The 27,542-nt window shown below is 39.5% G+C and overlaps 1 protein-coding gene and 1 non-coding gene across 2 annotated transcripts in view; one reads left to right on the top strand and one right to left on the bottom strand.

Moving 5' to 3' along the window:
* AMPH (amphiphysin) overlaps positions 1-27,542 on the bottom strand; it is a 124,760-nt gene that overhangs the window by 48,526 nt on the left and 48,692 nt on the right. Inside the window, exons 2-3 of the mRNA XM_086844481.1 lie at positions 18,029-18,109; positions 4,042-4,096 (exon numbers count right to left, since the gene is read on the bottom strand). Of these exons, the coding sequence (XP_086700607.1) occupies positions 4,042-4,096; positions 18,029-18,109 (136 nt within the window). The remainder of the gene's footprint in view (positions 1-4,041; positions 4,097-18,028; positions 18,110-27,542) is intronic.
* TRNAK-CUU (transfer RNA lysine (anticodon CUU)) lies at positions 27,136-27,208 on the top strand. Its single transcript has one exon. It is a non-coding gene; the product is annotated as a tRNA-Lys (tRNA).

Here is a 27,542-nt window from a genome sequence, read left to right on the forward strand (position 1 = left end):
AAAAGTAATAAGAAATGTGAAAAGAATTTTTACTGCTGATGAACAGTTAGAAATTTATATTTAGTATCACATGTTTCATTCAGTACTTCTTGTTGGTAATTGGGTCCTTTATTTAATAGCTAAAAGTGCCAAAATATTTGAATCACCTAGGAAAAATATTCCTAAATAATCCAGTAACTGAAGACTGAGTTTCTGAGATTAAATGATCCCTGTTTCTATGGGAGTCTAAGAGTCCCTGTCTCTGAAGCCTCCAAAAAATCCTAGAGGCCTCCTTGTGATAGAGATCCTGGGGGTGACAGTGCAGAAACATTCTCATTAAGCACCACCAGGGGAGGGTAGGAGACTCTTTACCATCACAGTTCCAATGTACTCAAGCTCCCAGGGAGAAGGAGACAGACCTGAAACAGCATGTTGGTTGTAGAACTTGCACACTGTGGAGTCTCCTCACTCCCTTGCAGCATAATCTAGCCTGAATGATGCAGAAATTTCCATTTTCCTGATGGAGTGAGACATCTTGGTCTGGCTCTTAACATTCCTTATGTCGTTCTTCAGGGAAATGACCTGCCCTGCCATAAGGGTCATATTTGTTACTGCTAGTAATCCATTTGAGTTTCCACTGGAACAATTCAATAATTTCATTATTCATGAATAAACTTTGCAGAAAGATGATCAATAGTTTAATGGCTTTTAAGAAATTACATGACTGATTTTAAGACTTCTGTGTCTGAAGGATATGTGCAGTTCTGTCAGCCACAGACTGACAACTAGGCAGCAGAACTTCTTACAGACTTCAAACATCTCCCCTCACCTTCTTTACACCAGTTACTTTTGATCGCTGCATTAAGCCACCTGAAGTATATGGTGCTTTCATTCCATCCTGCAGGAATACTTTTTACCTCTGTCACCTTGCCACCTGCATGAAGATCTAGGTTTATTCTTCCCCATCTGCACTGGTACTTGCAAAGAGCTCAGGATAGAGAATGGATGACTGATTTAGGCTTTCTGTAACAATGGGCCCATAAAACTGTTCAAGTCTCTCACAGCGCTCAAAAGCTTAAAAATAAATCATGGAATATAAAATCCAAATATATATTGCCAAGGAGACTGGAACAGACATGAGACTGAGGCATGAGATGACTACAGCTATGGGGGATAGCACAAAGTCTCATCAGTACAAACATCACTGATACACAGCAGACATTAAACTATCATGCAGGTGAAATAAAATGACACATAAAAGCCATTTACAAGTTCAACAGCTTTATGGCATGGTTTCTCCATGTCCCTGAATAACCAACAAGAAAGATTAAGGTCCAGCTAAGACTAGGAAGCATCAGTGAACAAAAGCAGGAGTCTGAATACAGCAAAAATTATTTTAAGAATGTGTGATGCTAAACCTCAAATTGTCAAGTATATTAAAATGAAGGGACAGAGGGTCATAATAAGGCTCAACTGCCTTTCCCTCCTTGCTTAAATCCTCACCTGGAGTATTGTGTCTACATCTGGAGTCCACAGCACAAGAAAGAAGTTGACCCATTAGAGCAGGTCCAGAGAAGGCCACAAAGATATTCAGAGAAATGGAGAACCTCTCCTACCGAGAGACTGAGGGAGCTAGGATTGTTCAGCCTGGAGATAAGAAGGCTCTGAGGAGATCTCCTTTTGGCCTGACAATACTTAATGGGCACTTGTTGAAAAAGAGGGATAGCAACTTTTTACACAGGCAGACAGTGGCAGGACAAAGGGGAATGAATGGTTTGAAAACAAAAGAGGAGAGATTTAGATTACATATTAGGAGGAAATTCTTTACTCAGAGGGTAGCAAGACACTGGAACAGGTAGCCCAAAGAAGTGGATGCCCCATCCTTGGAAGTGTTCAAGGTCAGACTGGATGGGGCTTCTGAGTAACCTGGTCTAGTGAGTGTCATCCCTGACTATGGCAGGGTGATTTGGACTAGATAATCTATAAGGTCTCTTCCAACCCACACCATTCTATGATTCTATGAAATCATGCCTGGATTTGTACTTCCTACTTGCAATATGAAGTCACTCAGAATTCATGCAGCAAAATGAAACTTATTACTGAAGTTCAAATCCTAAAACCCTTGAAAACTAATTGCTTCTCTCATACATTCAAGAGTATTAGGATGTCAAGTACATTATTTTCCAGTAGTTCCAATATATGTGATTATATGATTGACCTTTTTTCCTGAAAAATGAGCCTCTGATGACAGCATGACACCAAGCTTCTGACATCTTTGGTGCAAAAATCCCACTCAAGTGCCTAAATATAGGGGTTCCCATGTTTTTGTGCATAGATACCTTAAAAAATATTTTAATGATAGCAGTCATTCATTCGACCAAGACACTGTAGCAGGTGCTTCAGTCATCCAGAATCTGGTCTTTGGCACTACTGACCTAGTCATCTTTGAGGAAGCCTCAGCCAGAGCTGTGTATTGTGCTCTGCTGTCTTGGGTTGTGTGCTCACTCCACAGCATCAATGTGTGCCAGTACATGTGCCAAGGACGCCCACTGCTGGCTTGTTGGCTTTCACATTTTTAAGGCTCTCATGAGAGCTTTTGACTAGATCTTCTTTAAGACATGTACATAATAAGGTGCTAGCAAACACTTTTCATTCTGAGTAAGAAAGTAAATCCAAATTACTTAAAGGCAGCAACAAGAAAAATATGCTAAACAGAAAAGCATAGCTAAAAAGGAAAAACTTAAACAACAGAAAATTTTACACCAAGATAAACACAAAACATTGTGAAAAAAGTAGTCCATTAGAGAGTAAAAGAGCAAAAGGACTGTGAGTCTAGAATACTAGGAAAAGAAGGATGGAAAAAGAAGATGAAACGAGAGAAGTGTTGCTATCACCAATACAGAAATCAAGGCAGCACATAAACAGACAGCTTATGTGACAGGTAAGACATCTAGCCAACAAACAGCATCATCCTGCTGCTTCTGAATAAGCACCAGACAGTGTGTGTGGGGAAGAGTGAAAACTAAGAAAGCAAAATTAGCATTCAATGTGTTCCCCCCCAAAAAGATTGATACCATAATTTCCTCTAAGAAAAAAAGACATCAGTGCAAATTTGTCTGGAATGGAATTTTCCTTGGGCATCCAGAGAAGAATAGATGGTCAAAGACAGTAAGCTACTGCTTTGCTTCCCATTTTATAATTCAGATCAAAAAGAGCTCTCTTACCTGCCTGTGAACAGCTGATGAACTGTTACTATGACAGCAATTTCCAAGGATGTTAATACCCATTTGCAAAATTTTCTCTACTGGACTGGAGCCAGGTTGAAAAATATATTCACACATATATATTTATCATATATTTATATTTATCTCAAGAAGCTACTGTCTCTCAATCAGTCACCAACTCTTATTCCCTTCCCTTTAGCCTCCAACTCCTCCAAAGACAGGTGGCATGAGAAAGAGAACACTTCGCCTACAGTGCTTTCTTGAGTGTGCTGGATTCACAAATGTCTAGCAGGACTTAAACGACTCTTTACCTATCTCTGAAATGTAAGCACTGTTTAATGAACTTCTTCTACTTAGATTTTTAATGTAATATCAAGAGAGATCACATTTGACTTTTAAACTTTTAAAAAAATGGACTAAGTAGCCAGAAATAGAGGAGAAATCACATTATCACAATGAGCTTGGTTTTGGAGGAAGCTCGTCATCCAACTAGCAACAACATGGAAATATTACAGTTGTGGAGATCAAGCAATCTCTTGCCTTGCATGAGGTACTTCATATTCTAGCATTTGCAAAGTTGAATAACAAGGTGTGTAGACTGTGGGTGCTGAAAATGCATGCAACATGAGAATCTGAGCAGCAGAGGGTGCACACAAAGGACATTCAAGGATGCAAGACTGTACATACATGAGTTGACATTGAAGATGCAGAATCCCTAGCATCAGGTTAAAGAGAATCTTACTTATATTTGTCTTTGTATACTTTAAACAAGCTGACTTGTCACAATTTTTAAAACAAGTCTACTTTATGAAAGCAAGATATAAAGCCTCAAAATCACCTTTAATGGCTGCTAAATATCCTCTCAGTTCTCTCTGGAGTCTGGAACCCTCTGCCTGAAAAAGAAGAAAAAAAAAAAGCATGGAAGTGAGAACATGTCAGTTATGTTTAATGCCTTGAAACATCCAGTATGTCAAACAACTAAAAGCAATTTCAGGAGCTATCTGATTAATAGTGTCACACATTGCAAGCATTCACAGATTCATATACCTAGGGGGCTTGGCAGAGGAGGCTTGCATAGTGTACTCTCTAGGCTAGAACTTCTGGGTTTATCCTATCAATCATCTGCACAGGGAAGAACTCTACCCAAAGAAAGACAGGTGTACTTTACAGCTAAGGTGCAGCTCAAGTTAGCCAGGACTATGGCCTAATCTGAAACACAAAGAAGTATAGTCAAAAATGGTGAACTTCCACTGGAAACCACTCAAATGAGGCCAGTTTAGATCTGAAGAAAGTTCTACCCCTATACAAGCTGTTTACCATATTTGCAAACAATTTCTCAAGTATTCTAAAATTCAACATTTTGCAAGCAAATAACTAGCAAAATACAATAATGTTAGTTATTTTGTTTTGCTTGATTCGTGCATCTTGCAGTCTGCTGTGAAACCTTGACTGTTTCTTTGGTCAAAGATAATCAAAATTGTCTTCCTTTCTCTTATACCAACAACCTTTGAAAAACTCAGAACAGAGAATACAATGGATTTTGTTACTTTGTCTGTGACTGTAACACAAGTTGGACTTCACAGTTCCTAGGGTTTGAAAAGAAATCTGTGCTACACACACTCTTAGTTGCTAAAAAGATGCTGTCCAGGACACCTTCAATAGCCTGAAATTTTTGAAACAGTCCACATCTACCAGTTTCTAATAGCTTTCAAATTATTTACTTAAGCAGTTGGAAACTACAGGAATATCAGCTTGCAGTCACATTTTCTCACATACAGCTACACCATATGGAAAAATCAGCAGCAAAATATGACTGACTGCTTCGGAGTCTTTCTCACGTTTTCCATGTGAAAATCAGAATCTAAAGGGTGCATGTGAATAATGTGAATACTTTAGAAGACAGAAGGTATAAGCTGTTACAACTCCACTTAACTCAAAGGACGTCTGATGTCAGTGAAGGATTTGCCATCAGCAACTTCAATGTTCAGAGCATTCAGACACAGAGGATCATAAGGAATTCAGTTGATAGGGGCTATCTGATGCCTAAAATCCATTATAGCTACATGCCATGTTAAGTCAAAAATTGTGGTTCTGAAAAAATACTTGTCTCACCAGTACACACAACACAATGCAGATTACACCCACCAAATTCACTTCTCCCAGCTTCTTGAAGGGAACTGTAGGCCTTTAGAATGGGATCACAAACAGCCCCCACCCCCATCTCTCAAATTGCAGTTCACTAGAAGAAAAGAGCAACTGTTTAACCTTCTAGAAATATTAGAGAATTTGAAAGGTAAAAATGCCTGAGTGGGCCTAGAAAGTAGACTGAATTCCCTTTATAGATTTAACAAACAGAAGCTTGCTTTTACACTAATTTGATCTGAAAGAAGTCACTGATACAGCTCTTAAATCCATTAATCGACTAAAGTCTGAGCATAGGAATAGACCCACCATGGTGGTATCTGAAAAGCTGCTGGGTAACAGCAGGTGTGAGGGAGCAGCCAGACCACCACCCATTCCCTGATTTGGGACCATATTCGATGCTCAAAGGGAAGGCAACATCTTCCTGCTTTATCTTAACAAGCTGCTTATCAAAACAAGGGCCAGACAGGTGCAGGGTGAGTATCAGTGGATTTAACCTCTGCTTTAATTACTTATAGAACAACATAAAGCTCTGGAGTAGTAGCTTGATGTTATGTCCTTAAAGAAAATATTAAGCGTACATTTTAACAGTGTTTAGCAAAAGGTACTACTCTAAAGTGTCATTACAACACATTATTTCATGCTACATAACTCAGGAGAGGGTAACTTCATTCTGTGCTCAAGTGGTCGGCAGAAGTTGTCTTAGGCATTAAGCGATCAATGCTTCCACAGAGGAAAGGAGATTGTACCCAGAAGCAAATTTCTTGATCTCATGTCTGAAGAGGAGGATCAGCAAATACCTGGCAGAAACTAGAAAGAAACAGAAGTTCCCCTTTTATGCATGCCAGTCTTCTTTTGGGAGGATCCCTTGTGCTGTGGGAAGTCACATGAAGGCACAGAATTTATCTTTTCATTTCATATCTTCTTTGGCCTGACCTATTGTGGTAAAAATGGGAGGTACAGAAACTTGCTTCTTCATCATGGTCCAGCTGAACAGGTGACCATATAGTAACAACTTTTAGTTATTAAAAAAATCTCTGGTTTTCCAGGAGCAGCAAACCACAGTTGGAAGGCTGAGAGCCTCCTTAGCTGATTTCATGTTCAGTTTTATTCATACACATGATGTTTTGTCACTAGGACTAAGCAGCACTCCACAAATGTCAGGGAAACACACTGCTCAAACACTATGCTTGTAACTACACTGCTGTGCAGCCTTACAACTCCTACCCTAAACCACTATTAGATATGTTCTGTTTGGTTAGCATTGTGCACCATCAGCAACTGCTGTTCAGGGAAATGTGTAAAAAATGTCAAAGTAGTAAAACATGATGTAAATATTTTGCCACATGTGCTGTTATGAGTTCTGACAGTTCATTCAAAAGAATAATTTTAATAAACATCTCCCTCAGTCTAGGTTATTAACAGGCCACAAACACCTGAAATATCTAAGGATGATAGAGTCATATGACTTTTCCCTCATTATCAATTGCTGTGTGATGTGACACTGAAAAATCCATGAGCAAGGGCGAGCTCCTACAGAATTAATATACTGAGATAATTTCTCAGTTTCAATGGCAACAAAATTAGACCTTTTAAAAAATACCAGAAAAAAATTAGCATCAAAAGCCCTCAGTCCTGTGAATTCTGAAAAATGTGCATCTGGTCTACACATTTCCTACAGTAAACTCATTATTAGTGAAGACAGATATACATTTGTCACCTAACAGACTAATTAAAATTCATAAGATGAAAATACTGCATTGCTGACTATGCACATCTTGCAAACTGTTACACACAGGTTTTAAAAAATGCTTTTTAAAAGACTGTCATGGATTTAACGCTGTCCCTTTATGCTGTTTACTAGTACATTCTTTCTGCTTTCTGGTCTATCAAATGAAAACATCCAGTGGCTCTGATCCTGTTGCTCCAAGTATCTTCATTAAAGCCATGAATTTTGATAAATGAGATGCAGCTTCTTGAGGGAGAGTGAAAGGCCCTTTCACCAATGTTGTATTCCTCTGAAATGAAATTTCCCAAGACAGCACTGATGCTTCCTTTATAAATTCATAATTTCTTTCATTTATTCTACATAAGTCAGCAAAATGAGTCAGAGTTTTGTAAGATGTAAGAAACTCCAGACAAAAGTCTCAATAGCAAACTTCTCACAACCAGTTCTACCAGACTACAGCACCAAAAATCAGTGCTCTTAGCTCCCCTGATTAAAATCAATACACAAATCACCAAAAATCTATTACATAATGCTGTTTAACTTTACATAAAAGCAAGGGAGGCATGCCAACAACCGAAACCAACACAAAGTTTTGGGAAAGTCAACACAGCTCCTCACATCAATGTCCCAAATAATAGTTTGTTGCTTTGAACAATGTAGCCTATCACGTTTCTCTGGTCTCACCATATGGTCAGTATTATATAGCTGGTAAAGACACATCCACTCAGTGAGACAAGAAGGCTCATTGGTTCAGGATCTACCAATCTACAGCCACAAGCTTTACATACCATGACAGAAGCATTAGGCTTTTTCAGTACTACTGATTCTTGGGTATGTTTCGTTTCGATTTTGTTTAAAATTTGTAGCATTTAATCATATCTTAGCACTAAGAAAAAGACAGCCACAGCACTGTTGGTTGTGAGACTGATGAGACCTAAAAAAGGTTAATGATGAAAACAAGCCCCATAGTTTCCATCTAACCAGCTTTTGCTTCCTGATGGATTAGAAAAACTGTTGCATTCACTCATAAATTAAAGGCCACCTTGCCTCCACAAAAGTTGTAATTGACGACCTAATTGCCAGGATTTATGAATTTACATGAATTTACATGATTCATGAATTTACAGCTTTCCAGTCAGAACAGAAGAGTTTGATTTTTCTATCATGTCACATTCAGGATGTAAACATAATACGTCTTTCCAGGAAAGGTCAGCACATGAATGACATACAAAACCCAAATATATCATTCCAATTTAGTGAGAGGCAAGAGCATTGAAAATATTGAACCTGGAGCACAGTGTAAGTAATAGCAAACATAATAATAATAATAAAAGTAACAATAACAACAACAATTAAAAGGAATTTTTTTTAATGCAGCTCTAATTAATACTGGAATTTTGTCATTCCATTGCTAAGACATCAGAGAAATAGCTGAAAAGAAAACATTTTCTGTATCACCTGGAAGACATTCTTTATTGTAATGTGCTTGTTGCAGCATTGAGCAGTGCTATCTCTTTGTTCATAAACACTTTAGATACTGTTTACTGCTAGCTCTTTTACAGAACTCTGTAGTATGAATGAAAATAACTATTATATTAAGAGAAGCTTAACATAATAAAAGGCTAATTGGACAAATCTGTAATTAAATATGAAATCTATCTGCTTGCCAGAATACTCCATTTTACCTTTATCAGTGTCTTCGTATAAAAGACAGGTGTCTGCCAAGGAAGGTGGGAACCTCTCTTGGAATGGAGAATATGACTCCCTTCCCTCCAAATTATTATGACCTTTAAATTAAGGAGCTTTCAGGCATAAATATGGGGAAAGGAATAGCAGTTCTTTAATAGAATATATATCTGTATAACAAGGCAGACAAACAGCCACAAGGGCAGCAGAAAGAGCAGCAGCACAAGCTCAGTGACGCCTTCTCTGGGCCGCAGGCACTTTCCCCTCCGGTGCAGTTCCGGGCACAGCCGGCAGGGGGCGCTGGTGGCTCCCGGCCAGGCAGGGCGGGTGCGATGATTCCCCCGCGCCGGCAGGGGGCGCTGTGGCGCGGGCCCGGCCGCCTCTCCCCACACGGGCAATGGCCGCGCTGCCGGCGGGAGAGACAGAGCGGGGCTTCAAACACACAAACTCACGGGGGGCAGCCGGTCCCAGTGCCCCCTCTGGATAACAATAAGAGCTGTAACAGGGACTTTGAAAGCAGCAAGCTGGGATGTGCAAGATTCCAGAGTGGAAAATGAGCTGTATCAGAAACTCTGTAGCGGCAGCTGGAACTGTGGGGCGTCCCACCAGGCAAGGGGGTGTGGGGCCACAGCAGAAGAAACAGGACAGGGCTGGGCTCCAGCAGCAGCAATAAACTCACGCCCTGCCAGTGAGTAGTAACTCGACTGTCTTCCTCCAAAGCTGAGAGAGCTAGGAGCTGGGCACAGCCCCCTTTTCCTCAGCCTAACTCTCCTGGCATCTCTGCCCCTCTGAGAGAAACCCCCCAGCCAAGAGAGTAGCCAGCCACACCCTTCCTGTGGCAGCTTCTTCTGTCTCTCTAAGTATCGGTCATGATGGTTTCTTAGCAACAGATGGGACAAAATCCTTAAGAGAAAGAAACAAAAGGAAAAATACTAAACCCCAACCATCAGGTTTCTTATAGTCCCTAGGATTGTCTCACAATTTCTGAAACATTTTTCTTAAAGAAATGGATTTCCTTTCTCTCTTTTTAATCTCTAGGAGATTTTCAAATATTTATCAAGTGCATCACTTGAAAAAATTTGGTTTGCAACCTTCTCTAGAAACACAGAGGTTTTAGGCATAGCAGTATGTTGTAGACAGGTAGTATGGTGATTGGCTTGATATAGGGAACTTATAACTAAACTTATGCAACTATAGCTTGCTGTGTAATCAAGTGTGTTCAGAACAGATAGTCCTTTCCTATGCAACAACAGGATTTCACCTATCATTAAAGGCTGGCAAAGCAGAAACCAGAGCTCTAAAAAATTGTAAAAATTGGATCTTTAGTTTGAACTGTGGCCAGAAGCCTTGAAGCCGGATACCGAGAGAAGACCAGGTTCATCCAGAAGACATTGTGAGGATGTCTACTTCCTTCATCCAGTAACCCCTGCCCAAGACCACTGGGAGACAGTGCACAAGCACAGAACGATGAAAGGCTGATTAACATACGAAGCGAGAGTAGGAGGGGATAGGTTATGAATATGTATAGGTGATGCTGAAACTTTCATAAATATGTATGAGCTTAAGTGTACATAAACAGAGCGTCTGCTCTGTTTGGCACACACGTTTGTGGTGGAGTGATTCCCCCATGTGTCTCAGCACTGAAAACATACCTACTTTACAGCCATGCAGGTTGTGGAGTCTTTATTCCGTGTGTCAGTCTTTCATAAATGAGGAATGGATATTGTGTGTATTGGGGGAGGTTCTGTTGGGACTTAAAGTTCTTTTGATGTGTGACTCTTGTTGTATGTGGGTGACTCAGTTGTTTTTGGGCCCCTTCTTGTTCTCCCTCTAATCCCCTCTTCTCCCCTCTGTGTTGCTGCTACCAGACAACCCTGGTCTTCAGGGTTGTCACAGACATGTTGCGGGGAGGGTGTGTACATGTGCCCCTAGCATGGGGCAGGTGGGAATGGGGGAAGCTTGCTACCGGGGGAACTTGGCACAACAACAGCTCACCTCCAATCCAGTTGCAAGAAGGTCTCCACCAGTGGATGGCAAAGAAGAGTCAACTGGCAGACTTTGGGAGGGGCAGTGCTGGCAGATCAATACCCAGGAAATATAAGGAACATTACTGTTACTGGGGTTGTGCCTCAGGTTGCTGCTAAGCACCCTTTTGCCTTGTTTTGCCCCTTGTTGTATTTTAATAAACTTTTTAAAATTTTATGAATTGAGTGTCATTTATCACAGTATCTTCCATGAAAGCACCAAATTTGTGACCTGGCCACTAAGAAGGCTCAAAAGTAAGAATTTTGTTGTTCTAGTAATTAAGTAGCATGTTTAAGTAAACTGCATCAAATGAAACAAGCTTCTCAGATGATTTACACTAATTAAAAAAAATAAATTAAAAAATCAACCTTAAAGGCAAGAACAGGGAGCTCTGCCTTGTGTTAGTAGCAACACCCAGTAGGCAGGTGAGGAAGCTCTGTGCCTGCAGAGACACTAAACTAACCCCTTCACTGAACCATCAGTTTCTGTTCCAGGTGAGAACTGAACAGAAAAATATGTGCCACCCACCTTAAGTGAAATTCCAACCTTTGCTCACAACTAAACCTCCCCCTGCCTAAGCATTCTACCTTCACAGTTACTACATCATCCTTTAATATACTCATGTCCTCAAAGCAGGGCCCAGAATAATGGTTTTAATTAAAAACTGGGGTCTGCAGAGGAAGCAAGAATCTACAAGTCTATGGCTAAAATAATCTCTACGTATTTCATGTCAAGCTAGACTTTCTGAACAACAGAAAGTTGTTCTGACAACTTGTGCCTCTCTTTATGCTAATAGCTGCATACCCGTAACAACATTTGTAAATAATGTATATAAGCTATGTATGGACAGATCAGGTAGAAAACTGTCCGGAACTGTTTGTTGTGAGTTGCATCATGTTCAATCCATGTCTTAAATCTCTGAACTGGGCTATGTTAACTATCCCCACAGTCATTTATCTCAAAGGGGTCCTGAAGAAACATATACAGGTCTCCTTTAAAAATAGCCAGAAAAAACATTGAACATTCAACTGCACTGGGGAGAAAATAATTAGCACAGTTACTAAAGCTGCAGAGACATAATAGTTTATATCCAAGGGGCAATCAAAACTCACACAGTGTGACAATGGTTTGGACTCTGGATTTGGAGCAATCAATGGTCAGAATCAAAACAGAAAAACATTGCATCAGCTGCTCTCTCTTTTTTACTGAAGAATCAGTTGAAATGCATCTGGGCTGTCCATGAAGAGATAATTTTGTAGCATAAAACATAAACATAACATCACCTTCCTGAGTATCTTGTTTGATTGGAAATTGATGAGGTTGAGATGAGATTTAATGGTACACTATATTTCTCCTTGTCTTGGGAAAAATGCCCGTAAGACATTAGAAAATTATTAAACACACATTTCAGGATGGAATGGAATCAGCAGAGAAATCCCACCCATGGTCTCAAGCTACATTGTACCTTTGTATAGATTGCATATATACATTGTATAGAGTGTATTTGGCTTAGGGATCATCCAGTATCTGAAGTACACTACCAGTTTACCCCAAATGCTTATCAGACTCAGTACCCCTGAATGTAAACACTTGTTGCTTCACAGAAAAACGCTCTCTCCCTCTAGTCTAGATTGTGTTATTCTATGCCTGGTTTACTTTGGAACAGCTACCAGAGACGCTTGGTATCACTTTTATTTAGCAAAGGAGTCTTGCATGGACAGAAAAGTACTGAACACATAATAGTTGCAGCTTAACGTGTACCAAACATCCCCTGCACTTTAGTATTAGATTCTACAGACAACCAAGAAAATCTGAGTGTTAGCTAAGGAGAGTGTCACCCATTCAGAGTAATTTTAAAGTTCACACTTTTTGTTTACTGCCTGGATTCTTTAATCCATCTCAAGACCACATACAAGACATGTAAAATGAGGGAGTTTAAATGGGAGATATAAGATAAATTTAAAGATGGTTCATATAGATGTATGAGATAATTACTAATTCCCAGAGAAAATAAGATTTTGCAAAACTCAGATTGAAATTAATATTATTATTTGTAATACATATCATGAATAAGTTTTAAAAAATCATTGGCACAGCTGATGAAAAAAGAACACTTAAAAAATGTTAATTGTCTCACAAATCAACTTTTAGACAATATCATGACATGTCATGACATTGGCTGTAAGGCAGCTGAGCATGCTTGTGTGAAAGAAGATTTTTCAGGAACCTAATAATTACAGCAATGAACAGCTCTTACACACAGGTGCACAATCAGTAAAACAGTCTATAGAGGTAGATTCTGATCATTCAACAACAGTAAAAAAGGCTCTTAGTTTTCACTTAATTCTATAAAGCAGCAACAACAGCCTTTGACATTTTGCTTTTTTTCTGACAACATGCCATGGGAAGCTGCTGTTGTAGTAGCAACTGTTATTTATGTCTCCTCTGTGTACATATACAGTACAAAATATTTATGGTTTTAAGCATAAATATTTTATAACATATTTATATTTATAATATTAATATATTTTGACTGTAGTACGTAAAGTAAAAGAAGTCTCATAACCACATGTAGAAAAATAAAGAGAGGCAAATATGCATAAACATGAAATAGAATATTTCTCTCTTAGAACAATAAAGTGTGACTTTTAATGACTGTAAGTCATTGAAATATACATGGGGATAAAAGTAATTGCTACAGTACTTCCTGCAAAGAAAAAGAACATGTAAGATGGAATTGCTTGAGAAACAGAATAGAGATGAAATTTCTGGTAAATCCTCATTGGCCTTTGATGATAATTTTACAAGAGGAATTATGCAGAGAATTATGCAGAAATTCCTTTTTCTCCCCTCATTCTGAACTTCAGAGTCAATTAAGAAGCTGAGCATATTCACAATTAGCTGTGTAAAATAAATGTTTAAATCTCAAGAAATTTCTTGCAATACAATGAAAATCTGTGTCAGACTGTCATATATGACTTTATATGTTTTATTTGTTCCACAAGCTTAGATTAAGGTGGCAATTTTCAGTTTACAACTTGATGAAGATGAAAAACAGCTGTATTCATTTTTACAAATCTAAATGTTTTTACTGTTGGCATCAGCTGCAGGAGCTTAATGATTTTGACAAAGAAAGTCTTAAGGGCCTGCAAAGCAACTGTGCTCTGTTCTCTCTGGACAAGGGATGACTCAGTTTCTCCATGGTGATTCATCTAGGTAATTCAACTCTGGATTGTCAAGTCCAGAAGAGGCTCTTATCCAACTATGTTCAGAAAGAGACAGGAATGGGTGACTGGGGAATCCAAATGATGGTTTTCTCCAGATGGATCAGCTGCACTGCTTTGGTTTTGCATGGCCTGGTTTTTGGTAGCGAGGGGGCTCCAGAGGTGGCTTCTGAGATGAGAAGCTGCTGGAAGCTTCCACCATGTCCAGCAGAGCCAGTCTCTGATGGGTCTGAAGATGGACATGCTGCTCGCCAAAGCTGGGGCAATGGGAGATGTTGGTAACACCTCTGTGATAACATATTTTAGAAGAAAATAGTAACAAAGTGTGCATGCAAAGTTCTTTGCTAGTCAGAGAAGAGGAGGAGGTGAGAACATGTGAGAGAAACAACATGGAGACACCAAGGTCAGTGGAGAAGGAGAGGGAGGAGCTGCTCCAGGCACCAGAGCTGAGATTCCCCTGCAGGCCATGGTGATGACCATGGTGCAGCAGCTGTGCCCCTGCAGCCCATGGGGATCCACAGGGGATGCACAGATCCACCCACACACAGCCCATGGGGGAGGTGCTCATGCTGGAGCAGGTGGATGCCTGGAGGAGGCTGTGATCCAGTGGGAGACCCGGTGGAGGGAGACAGGGGGTCCCTGCTTCCAGGTTGGAGCAGCCTGTCCCCGGAGGACTTCATCCTGTGGAAGAGTGACCCACACTGCAGCAGTTTTGGGTGGACTGTTTGCCCATGGGAGGAACTCACATTGCAGCAGTTTTGGCAGGACTGCTCCTTGTGAGATTTGGAGCCATGCTCCAAAGAAGTTCACTGAGAACTATCTCCCATGGGAAGGGACCCCATGGTGTAGCAGGGGAAGGATTCCTCTCTCCCTGAGCAGTCGAAGAAAACCTCAGGTGATGAACTGGCCAAATCCCCATACCCTCTCTCTCTGTGCTACTCACTAGGAAGGAGGGAGGGTTGGTGGAAAATTGTGTTTTTTAAGGGCTTATTTTACTTCTTGTTATCCTCCTCTAACTCAATTAGTAATACATTCATTTTGTACTTTTAAGCTGAGTCTGTTTTGCCCTTGGAATGTTTTATCCTGGTCCTTAACACATGGAGCCTTCCTTAAATGTTTCTCTCCCCTGCCCAACTGTGGCAGGGGAGGGCGAGTGTGGCTTTTGTGGTGCCTGGTGTTTGGCCAGTATCAAACCATGACATGCACATATACTTACAAACAGCCTTTTTCTGAGTTTGGTACAGGCCCACCATCCAATCTGCTATTCAGGGAAAGATTTCAGATTTTCAATTTTCCATTTCCTGGATAATGAGCACTATGTTCTTTCCTTTATCCTTTCAGTGGGCTGAACTGGGAGTCCTCATTTACAATCTTTGGAGAGTAGTAATAAAAAGATCATTTTATACTTTAGGTTAGTTGACTTCTCAAAGATTGTTGGAGGCTCAGTAATGCAGGCAAACAAGATAAACAGACCATTTTCACAGCTTTCAGCTTACCAGGATCCCCAGGGCACACATAGCACCAGCTGCAACAAAGAACTTGCAAAGAGACATAGAACTGAAGTGATAGTGCTCCTCAGAATGAACTGTGGGTAGGTGAGGGGGGCAGGGAACAGACAAATCCACGCTAAGTAAGATTACAAGAAAATAAGTAAAGCTTGGACATCTTCTCAAACTTCCTCTGCCATGGTCTTGTTAGGTCAGTGACCACCACAGAGACAAATAATCCTGAAGGGAAGTGAAAAAGATGGGACAGCCTTTAACAGGGTTGATTATTCTTGCAAGCCTCCTGAATGGCCCACATCAACAGTTTGGTGAACCTCAGCACAGGGATAAATCCACCAAACTGCCTTTAATATCTAAAATTTGACTTTATCTAAAGCCTCTAGAGTTGCAGAATGGACTTGAAAGCAGGACTGAATGTAAACCAAGAAGAGATGGCTGCCTGAGTTCACAGAAAACTGCAGATCTACATGGCATTAATCAGTAAGAATGGTAATTCAGATTCACATCATAATGCTTCATACCTTTGCATTGCTAATAAATTGTAGATCAAAGCATGGACAAAACTTAGAAAATTTAAACTATTTATATGCTTCTTATCAGTGAACATGGCAGAAACAGTGCTTTTGCAGCATTTTTCTCCTTCTATTTGAAGAATTGAGCACAAGAGAGCTCCTTGAAAGCGCAGTAAGCATGTGTGACTAGTTCAGTAAATATACAGTCTCTCTCATTTGGTGTGTCAGTGGACTCAGCCTAATCTGCATGTGACCATCATGATAGTTGTAGTAGTTCCCTCTGCAGTCACTCCTCCCTACCCAATTCCCTCTCTGGTCCCAACTCACATTTGTATTTAGGATTTAGCATCATGCAGTTCCTGCAGAGTCCTTTACTGTTTATTACTGCCTCTATGTACATCAAAGAATGAGGAAATAAAAAGAAAGGAATGCTAATGTCCTCCTTAGCCCTAAGCAAGATTTTCAGTTTAAAATCACCATTACAGAAAATTCTTAGTAAAGGACAGGAAAAAACCAGTACTTGAGACATCATTTTGCTTAAAAGGATTTTTTTTTTTTTTTCCTCTTTCCTCTCTTTTTTTTTTTTGTCTCAGAATTTGGAACTAAAAGAATTAAGTACCACAAATTCTCTTTCTTTGTGGGGATGCTCCATTTGCTCCTACACTGAAGAAACCCCCCAGAGATGTACCTTATTTCTACAAACACAGTTACTAGCTGTGCAAACAGCTGGGATGTAGGCAACAAGGATAAGCAACAACATCAGATAATCATAAAGTCAAGAAGACTTGGAAAAATGGAAAGGGAAGAAAAGGGAAAATATAACACCTGTTTGGTTTCAAAACTTCTATTAAATCCCACCATCTTCCTGACCTCAAGAAATTTGGGGAAGGAATTATCCTTTTCAGAGAAAGAGATTCTTTACTTCCCAGTACTTTTCTCTTTGGTGAAGTGGAAAGCTCAGTAGCTCTTGAAACCCTCCCTCTCTTCTAGACTGACAGGAAAATAAAGACTAAGCATCAATAAGATCCAAAAGAGTTAATAATCATTCTAGTAGTCGGGATGAAGGCTTTGTGTTTACATGGAAAGGAGGAAAGTGCATTTGGTAGAATAGGACTGATTCAGAGCAGAAACTGCAAACACTGACATGAGCCAAATTTTACATTGTGTAAAATGTGTGAAAGTAGTTCTCATTCCCAACTTCCTTTCTATGGAGCTCTAAACAACAGCTTATAAAGAAGACAGACACATCAGTACATATTTTATGTAACAGTACTATTTTCTTGGCGCTATTACCACAGTTCATGGTAGGCATTAATTTGTACTGGAAAGGTACTATATATAAATTGCAATTAATCACCTCAGAACCAAAAAAATCTGTCCAACAAAGAAACAAATAATTTGGGTTAGAATTTAGGATTGCATGGGGAGTAGATTATAAACTCCTTGAAGCAGCTTTCCTTTCATGTGTTTTTAACACTAAGAGTAATGGAGCACTGCTGCCTAGATATGCTTCATCAACACTGCCACCACAGGCACCAGCGCCCACAGGGAGGTTTACAACATGTGTGCAGTTCAAAACTATTAATCTACTCACTCTTATAAATTTACTATTTGGAATTATTATATAGCACTGATGAAAATAATCCACAAAATTAAACCATGGAAATACTTCTCCTCTTTGTAAGAAGGTGACTACAAAGCTGTATTTAATTAAGGTTGGGTTCTATCCTCAGTTACTGGTGAAAATGTACTGTCACTGTGATCTCAAGCAGTTCAAGCATGATGATTTTACATATGACTACAAATGTGCTTTTATTTTTAGGCCATATTTTAGCACCCTGCATGCACAATGTTATCTCTGTCTGAAATCTGCAGAACAAAATCTTGTACCCACCAAAAAATAAAATCTTACCTGTTCCCCTCCAATACCTTCTTCAAAATCAGCAAGTTAAATATCTTGCATTCTTAAGATACAATTAAAGAAACTGAAAAAGTAACTGACCTCTTGCCGTTTGAAATTTTGAACATATTCTTCAAACTGTTCATCTTTAGTTTCATCTGCTTTTCCTAGTTTTTGAAGTACCTACAGTGAAAGGAAAAAGGAATAATTTAATATATATAACACAAAACAAAACCACTGCTACTTTCAGCATGTCTGTTCATGCAGTTAGGCATAAACAGTATTTAACTTTTGGGAGTGTTTCATGCTCTACAATTTCCAAAGTTCACACAAGAAAATATTTTGTCAAAAAAAAAAAGAAAGTATATAAAAGCAGGGTTATGGAGGGTATGTGTGGGTGTATGTGAATGTATGTGTGTGGAAATGTACTTCCAAGTGCGGAGTCCTTGGGGGAATGTTGCTGGTGTTTTTAGTGAAGCAACTTTTCTTTTAGCAAAGAATCCCATGGTTTCAAAGCAAGAAAGAATGAGAGAATTCTGCTGGCACTACAAGTTGGCCTCCAGTTCAGACAGGGAAAGAAAAAAGACTCATTAGGTTTTTCTTCTCATAACATTGAACAGTATTAACATTATTCTTATCTGCATGATTTTCAACATAAAGTCATAAAAATTTAGGAACTGTAAGGATGATGCTTATTTAACACAAGGTGTTCATTTTGCTCCCCTCGTTAAATTCATAAGTAGATTGTCATCCACTAGATAAAAGGTATGCTACAATAATTCAGCAATAAGGGCTGTTCAATCAGCAATCTCAAAAGTAATTTGACACAGCTACACTTTACTTTGTATTTAACCACAATACATGCATTCTATTAATAAATCCCATTGCTATCCATTCATTATAATACTGAAGACTTAAACATAGCTGCGATTAGGCTTCACCTTACTTGTAAAGCAATCCCCAAATCTTTATAGAGTATTTGCTTGTGGGAATGAACCATCCCACAGACTGATGTTCAGATTGTTCTTCCATTACAAATTGACCAAACTATCTATTTGCATAGTTAACAGCAAAACCAAACAAATTAAAACAAAACCAAAACAATACCCAGAAGCCCCACAGAACTGAAACAGTAGCAATTAGCAGTTACCATGAATGAACATATAAACATTATAACCTATTCTTCTCAAAACAAAGAATGTACAGCTCCAGTACTACCATATTCTTTCACAGACCATCTTTTCCCAAGCCTAGCCAGCCTCACAGCACAAAATCAAGCTGCACAAAGGGGTGGTGAGCATTGCTACTGTGGAAACCAGAGGTCGAGATAATCATGAAGCTGATGCAATGCTGGACATGGCATGTGAGAGGAAGTTTTGACATAATTACAGCAGAAAGACAAAGGATTATATCAGAGAAGAAAAAGACATAGACTAGCCTTTTGATGCCAACAGCAATGTTCATTTTCTGGCATATATGGGGATTTTTGGTTGCTTTTAAGACCGTTAACAAGTCCCCAAAACCTCATTCACTCTCATCACCAACCTCTTCATAAAATATTAATAAGTATCACAGAGAATTTTAAAGAGAAATAATTTAATTTAACATTTGGAATCATCACAGGCCTTCACACTGCTCTTTCTCACCAGTGAGCTAAACGGTCACATGGCTTTGATCCGCACTAGGGGGCTTTCTGAAAATCCAACATTTCCTTTTCAAAGAGGTGGCAGACAGGTAAGCTTCCTGACCATGCCAACACATTCAAACCACATTTGAAGCAAGAAGCATGTTAACTGTAGTATGAATGTTCATAACATAGATAACTAACTACAGCACCAAAATTTGTCATGATAGACTCTTTTTTTCCATATCACTGGTGAACATCCAGATTTTCAAATGTGCACTCAGGCCCAATAGTGTAAGGCCCAGAAGTGAACAACCTCCTGTAGCACCTACATCCTATGGCTTGGGGTTTTTTTATCCTGTCTCCAGCTTTCCACTGATAGACAGGTATTTAGCGGAACAAAGATGCAGTGTTATAATTTAGCCCCTACAAACACCAACCCTAATCTTAATACAGATAATTTATAACATAGTTTCTCAGTTTTCCCAATCCAAATCAGAACTATAAAAATGTCATATGGTTGGATCTAGCAGTTCCAAGCCAGAGGCTAAAGAAACTTACCCTCATGGAAGTCCTGCAGCTCATGGCAGGTACACAGATTACTGAGGTTCACTTACTCTTTTGCTAAAAGCAATCCTAATCCCATCCTCACAATTCCATACAGAGACAGTGGAGCAGACTGGGACTAAAATAAACTGTTCCTCACAGATTCTTTTAGATCCCACCTATATAACTCCATGGACTACTGAATGTGTAGCTCAGCCTTTTACAATCAACCTACTCACAAGTTTACCATTAGTAGTCTAAACAGAAAAGCAGCCAGGCTGACAGTCTGAAAGTAGAAAATGTCACCTTTCAGCTCTTGTTTGTGCATGTCTGTCTCAAAGTGGAAATCTCTTGTCAATAGAAGTTTATAGTTTATTTTTGTTCAGTTAGGTCAGCACCTATAGGATGTTTGTGGGGTAGGGCTAAAGCCGGATGAAGGTTTGTCTTGCCCTAGACATGGGTTAGTCTAACCCACCTGGGGGTGATGGAGTTATTTATTTCAGGACAGGCTGAAATAAATTTTAAACATTTTGTTCATCTTGTTCTGTGGAATATCTAGGTTAAGGTCGGGGTTTGGTAGGGTTAGGAAAAGGCAAGTACCATTAGGTTTTGAACAAGAGAAAATAGACTTGAAACACACAGGTTATTGGAAAGCATCTGATGGTTCTTAATGGCAAAATGAAGGCTGTTCTCAGGAGCAGCAAGTGTTTTAACCTCTCCCTTAAGCCTCAGTTTGACCACCATTCTAGATAAGAATTAACTTCAGTAATTGGAACAGCTCAGTCAGTTGGTGACCCCTGTGAACAGGAGAAAGGTAGATGGATTGTGTTTCACAGGAGCCTTGGAGGGCTCTACAACATGCTAAAGAAGGGAAATCTGGACTGCCACGTGGCTAATATTTTATTTTAGGCCCAAGTGGTAAGTAATCCATAATATGGATTTGAATTCAGGTTATTAGGGAAAAAATAGAGGAAAAAATAAAAAAGAGCAGAAGAATCAAAGATCTTGAACATGTGGCAGCCTGAAGGACTTGAGTGAGTCCAGAGCTTAGTAAAGGCAAGTGGCTAACATTTATTTTTTTTTTTTCTTGGTATACCCATACAGAGAAATAACATTTGAGGTTAAGTTTGAGAACATCTGTCAATGTGTATGAACAGTCCATGTGGACCTGATTTTCTGAGTTTGAGAGAGTTCCCAGCCCGTCAGTGGCTAATCTGTTCCCAGGGGAAAGTCTCTTGAGAACAGATCAGCCACTGATAGGCTGGGAACTCTCTCAGATTCAGAAAATCAGGTCCACAGTCTGTATCATTTACAATAAAATAAATCTTAAAAATTAAAGAAGTGGACACAAAATGAATCTCAATGAATGTGCTATACTCAAGTTTTTTGTAATATTCTGAAGACGTCGATAGTTACAAAATAAAAATATAATAGATAAATATATATAATATAAAATAAAAATTAAATATATAAATATATATAATAAAGTAGTTGATGAACATGTTCACTCTAATAAAATAAAACAGGATAAAAGCTACCTCATTTCATATAATCAAACAAATGCAGCTACCACTAAACTTCCTCTTAAAATGACATAAAAAGATTTAAAAAAAAGTATCTAAAGTGAGTATCAGTGTTGATCTAGCATGTTACTAAGAATATATGAATTAAATAGTTAAGTCAAATTAACATCGAGAATGAAGTAAAAGCTAAATTTAATACAATGGTAAACTTAGATACTGTCAAGTAAATACATATAGAAAGGAATTGCAAGGCAATGTGGTACTGACATATGGCAGATTCTATACTAACACACAAAATCTGAGTAAGAACACCAGTCATTTCTGATGTAATTTATATATGTCATCAAGAATATTTCCATTTGAGGGTGCCACATCTTCAGTGCATCAATATGCCTTTAGTCTTCTAACTGCCTTTATTTACCATATAATACATTCAGTTTTATGAGGATCTTGAATTCAACTGAGCAACTAGAGAATAATTGTAATGTGAACGTTTTAAGTGCTTGCAACATACTGAAGAAACTAATATAGTAAAATAAACTACAGATCAGCTTGAGAAAGCTTGATTACGCTGAAAACTCTTGTCTTGAGGTAAGAATGAGTGTTACAGTACTTACTGAGACTACCACCCTGACAGGCATAGCCTGTCATCTCCTAAAAAAATTTTTAAGACTAGGGCAATTCAAGGAGAGAAGAAAAAAAATTAATAAAACCAAACAACCCTGAAACTGGTTCTTTGATGTAAGCTGTGGCCACCCAGGAGCTGCCTCAAGGGCAGCTCAGCTTCCTGCAGAGCTGCAGAAGGGTGGACAGGAACTGACCTCATCAGACATCACAACATACATCATTCCCAGTCACACATCAGTATTCTTAAAGAACAATCAACATGTTTAAAAACACTCAGAGCAGGAAGATATGACTGCTCAGACAGGGCTACCCAGGAGAAGACTTCATCAGAATATCACAGGACCATTAAAATACTGAAAAAATTAAGCTAAGCTGACTTGCCAAAAGTAGCACAATTTAGGGTATAACAGAATAACCACAGTGTATAAAAGCAAGAGAAACACTTACGAGAGTTCAAAATCATTGCCACAGACTCCCTGGACACACTGTCCAAATGGACACACTGTCCAAAATTTTTGGAGAACAGGTGGTCTGGATCTAAAGAAATGCACACTTGTGCATCTATAGCACTGTTCCACAACAGTTTTACAACTCCATTCCACAACATTTTTTTAAAAGCTAATACCATACTCTTCTACAACCTCTAAAAGAAATACTAGGGCTGCATGACCAATATGTGCAATTTTCCAAAGGAGTTTCAAGATGATACTCCTGGGCAGAAATTGGTTAAAATGAAAACCAGCCATGCAGGAGAAATAATTTTAGAGCTACCCTTGTGCAAAACATCATATGGATATCAGCAAATGCTCACAAAATTTAAAGTGTTTGGCCAATATAAAACAGAAACTTTGAAAGAAGCTTCTTATGATACACAACAATGCTTATCTGACATTTTTAAATAAGAGAAACACAATGGATTAAGTTTGGAGTAAGCATGACTGTATTTTAACTTAACCAACTATGAAGTAGTATACATCAACTCATAAAGCAAAAATACATGGCCCCAGGCTTACCAGAGCCTGACACTAATTCCAGACAGACAAAAAACTCCATCCCACCAATCATCTTGCCACAAGCCAGCCATCTCCTCCCACCAAAAAACCCCACACAAGCACCACAAGCACCTCCATGTTTAAAAAGACAATTTTTTTTCACGCGATGGGATGCTATACACTGCGTCCAATACCACAAAACCATAAAATAGTGTCAAAGTAGAAATGTTAAGCAAGGTCCATGATACCCAGCTGGTTTTTGAGAAGTGTAGGAGCAAAGTTTAAGAAACCCTGTTTGTTCCAGAAATAAAAGCTGGCTAGGAAGATAAGATATTGAAGTATTAACCCAGTATAGAAATAATTTCAAAACTTATATACTGACTCTCAGTCAAGCATGACAGCAGGGTGTTAAGCACAAGAAACAGAATACTCAGGAATCATTGAAACCACAGAAGATTCCCACCTCCTCACAGTTAGCACATGGGCTGTTGAAGTGAAAACAGAGGGGAGAATCATTACAAGGATGTTGCTTAGTTAGCTCTGCTGCAAGAAAGAGGAGCAGAAAGAGATAGTGCAGTGGATTACAGGTATGTAAGTATTAAGCTTATGGACCTATTTGTTTAGTCCAACCAATAGAAAGCCTCCTCTCCAAAGTGGCAACATTCATATCTACTCAAGTTCTAGCTGGGTGGCATTTAATAACAAGAACAGCTTATTTCTGCCCTGTCAAAGTCTACAGTCTTCTGCCTCCATTTCAGCACTGAAATCTCAAAATACGGTCACTAAAAGAAGGGCATTAAGATACTTTTCAATACTGTTACATTTTAAGATTAAAAATTAGATGGATTTTCATAATTAGAAAAATAATGAATATAATGGTTTTTAAAATCCTGTTAATTTTTTCTCTAGTGTTGAACACACTCAATAAGTACAAATTATCATTTTATGACAGAGTTAGGATTCCTATGTATGAAATAGCATAGTGTGTTGCTCAGTTTCAGTTCTGCTATGAATATTTTGATCTCAGCATAGCTGTAATGCAACAGGCTCAATAGCTTTGCTTCTCTAAGTGGTTGACTGAATTTCATACTCTCCATGCTATACAGTCACATGTTTTCCAAGAACTCAGCCTTGCCCTTGTACTCCTGCTGCTATTTCACCATTGCATTCCTGCAAAAACAACAGATGACAGCGAAATGTTTGCTGAAGCCTCTGTTCTCATTAATATCTGCTGCAAGGTTATGGAAAAAAATCCCTTTGCCATTGACAGACTCTCAAAAGCCTGAAAACCTAATTAATACAGAACACCGAGCATTTTATCCCAGAAAATGCAGAAAGACACTACAATAAAGCTCTTCATTTATAAACAATTACTTTGTGAGGTGCTGGTTTCTGTTAGTAATCTTATAAAATGACTGAACTTAGCTCAGGTTTCCAGATCAGCTTTAGGCCATCTGTGGTTACCAGCTCTTTTTTCCGTGCACACTGGCACTACTAATGACACAGAGAACTGATCACGCATCAAATTACAGAAAATCTTCACTGTCTTTTAATGTATTTTACATATTTATTACTGTATTAGTAATGGTTCCCCAGACTCCTCCTGGGTCTTTTCTTAGAATGGGCACAATAATGTTAATTTGTCCACAATTTACAATTGAGTTTTATTGCTCAAGTTTGACACAATGGATCATATCCTAGAAGAAAGGCCATCACAGTAAACTGCATTTGGGAATGGATCATTTAGTGGCATTATGCAGCTCCACAATTGCTATCCTAATGTATAACATAGGCAATTTCCGCTGTACAAAGTCAGAGAGAAGTCATATCCTGAACTGCATGAATGCATGAAATATGGCCCAAGAAATGGAGGAGGGCAGCTGCTAGGTATCAGGCACTCTCCAGTATGGAAGAGCATGAAGACGACTCTACAGGTCAGACTAACTGTCCATATAATATAGACCTAACCTCTAACAAACCTCTCTCCAAACCCCTCAAAAGAAGATACATGACAACTGCGCAGTGACACTACTTCAGAACCTTCTCCAAACCACCAAAACTGAATTTCAATGAACTAGTGATGTTGTCTCTTTACACTTTATAGACCCACTTTTCTTATTGATGGATTTTTTTTATTGATGGACTGTCCTGCTGATTGTGAAGCTCTGATAAGGTATTCACTGCTTAAAGAAGTAAAAAGGTGTGCTTCTCTTGCAAATGCTTTTCTTTCGTTAATTTTTTGTAAGCTTTTGCTTGCTGGTACTTTGAGTATTGTAAAATACCACGATGCATTGGAACAGTTTGCGTAACAAATGAGAAGAGTACTGAATAATATCCAGACAAGCATAAACAACATTCTCACAGTCAAAATTTAAGTTAGGAAATGTAGCCTAAATGACAAATGTGAACATTATGCAATGAGAGACGACCATAATACCATCAATAGAAACAGATTCTGCCCCTACATATCTTGATGGGATTAGGGTACACTGTGCACCAGTGTCAACCAAGGCCTCATATTTTCGTGGTTCTGATGTGCCAGGCCAACGAATCCACACAGTCCAAAAGACACGGTTTTCCCTAGCCTCTACCTGGCTAGAGGCAGGGCCCCTCTAAGCCTGGTTATCATCATAATTGTCAGTTTGACTACAGGCTACTGGAGCGGCTTTCTTTTTGGTGGAGTATTCCCCCTGAGTCTTGCTGTCTTTCAGTTCAAGCATCCATTTCGCCAGAGCAGCAGTAGATTTTCCATCCCATCTTTTCATGTTTTCTCTACAGTCACGTAGGAAAAAACCACAGCTCAGCTCGTAGCTTTTTATCTCTATCTGGGGAACTTCTGCGTTGAGTACCAGGGCTCCTGGTCTGTACTGCCGAGACTGGAAGAAGGTCTTCCCTGAGTTTCTTGAAATTCTCCTCCATTTTGTCTTGGAAGTTTTGCATACGTGTTTCCATAGCTGCAATTTTTGTCTGTATGGGGCCATGCACGGTATCTGCATGTGCTCGAAGCTTCTTCGACATATCCAGCACAGTCTCTTCCCGGTCATCCTGCTTCATTGTTGCTAAAGAAGAAGTGTATTCTTGTGGCCCAAGTCGAACAAGTTTTCGCCACATCACAGATGTGCATGGCACCAAGTCTGGATTCCTAGTACCTAAGTCACCCACGAAAACAATCTCTACTATTGCCATTTCTCTCAAGCGCTGAATCCCTTGTTCTATGGTTTTCCAATGAGTTTGCTGTATATAGAGATTGTCTGCACACAGATATCTTTGTGCCACACTTCTTAGGACCCGTTCCCAGAGACTATAAGGGTCAGCCCCCTTCATCATCTCCTGGTCAATAACCGGGTCGTGTGACAGGGATCCCAGATGCCTCGCTTCAGTGCTATCCAGAACTGTAGCCTCACCTGCAGCATCCCACAGACGGACTAACCAACTAATTATAGATTCATCAGGTCGTCGAGTGTAATCTTTTCTCAGGCCACAAAGGGGAGAAAGGTTTCTTTCTCCTTCAGGGAGAAAGGTTCACCAGTGCCTTCTGATTTTGTGTCAGTTGCTGGTCTTGAGGGTCCTTCCCCCGCATCACCATTATCATCATCTACTGGCCGATCAGTTTTGGTTTTGAATTTCATGCCTCTTGTGGCAGGAGCAACAGACACTGGCTTAGGCTCACTGTCTGGTTTGGCTGCTGGCTTGGCTGCAGCCTGAGTCACTGGGGTAGCTGCTGATTTATCTGCCTGCCTTACAGTATCTAGCACCGTGCGATAAGCATACGCTAGGGCCCAGCTTATTGCAATGATATTTTTCTTTTTAGAATCATCACAGCAATTCTCTTCCAGATATTTCCCTACTTCATCTGGGTTCTGAATTTGTTCACGTGAAAATTCCCAGGCTGGGGGAGCCCAGCTAGCTCAGTCAGTAGAGCATGAGACTCTTAATCTCAGGGTCGTGGGTTCGAGCCCCACGTTGGGCGCCAAAAACTGTATTTGTCCTAGTTTAGGGCAAATCAGGAAGGAAAACTCCAAATGGGGATCTCTACAGGGAAATGCCCCTCCCCACCAACGGGTCTGGGAAAAGGAAAAAAAAAATTCTGTGGAGAGAAGTGGAAAAAGCTGTTTATTTAACAGAAATTGAGTAATATTAAATAATAAAATTTCTTGCTGTTCGATGGGATGGTAAGTCTAGGAAGAAAAAGGCTTTTTTATGTGGTGCAGCTCGGCTCGCTCAGGTTCTTATCAGTCCCTCCAACGCTGGAAAAGTGCCGATGCCCAGGCCCCGGTGGGCCACAGGCGTGAGCTCCCGGGGTT

This window comes from Cyanistes caeruleus, chromosome 1 (assembly GCF_971803275.1).
Source record: "Cyanistes caeruleus chromosome 1, bCyaCae1.hap1.1, whole genome shotgun sequence".
NCBI classification, from domain to species: domain Eukaryota; kingdom Metazoa; phylum Chordata; class Aves; order Passeriformes; family Paridae; genus Cyanistes; species Cyanistes caeruleus.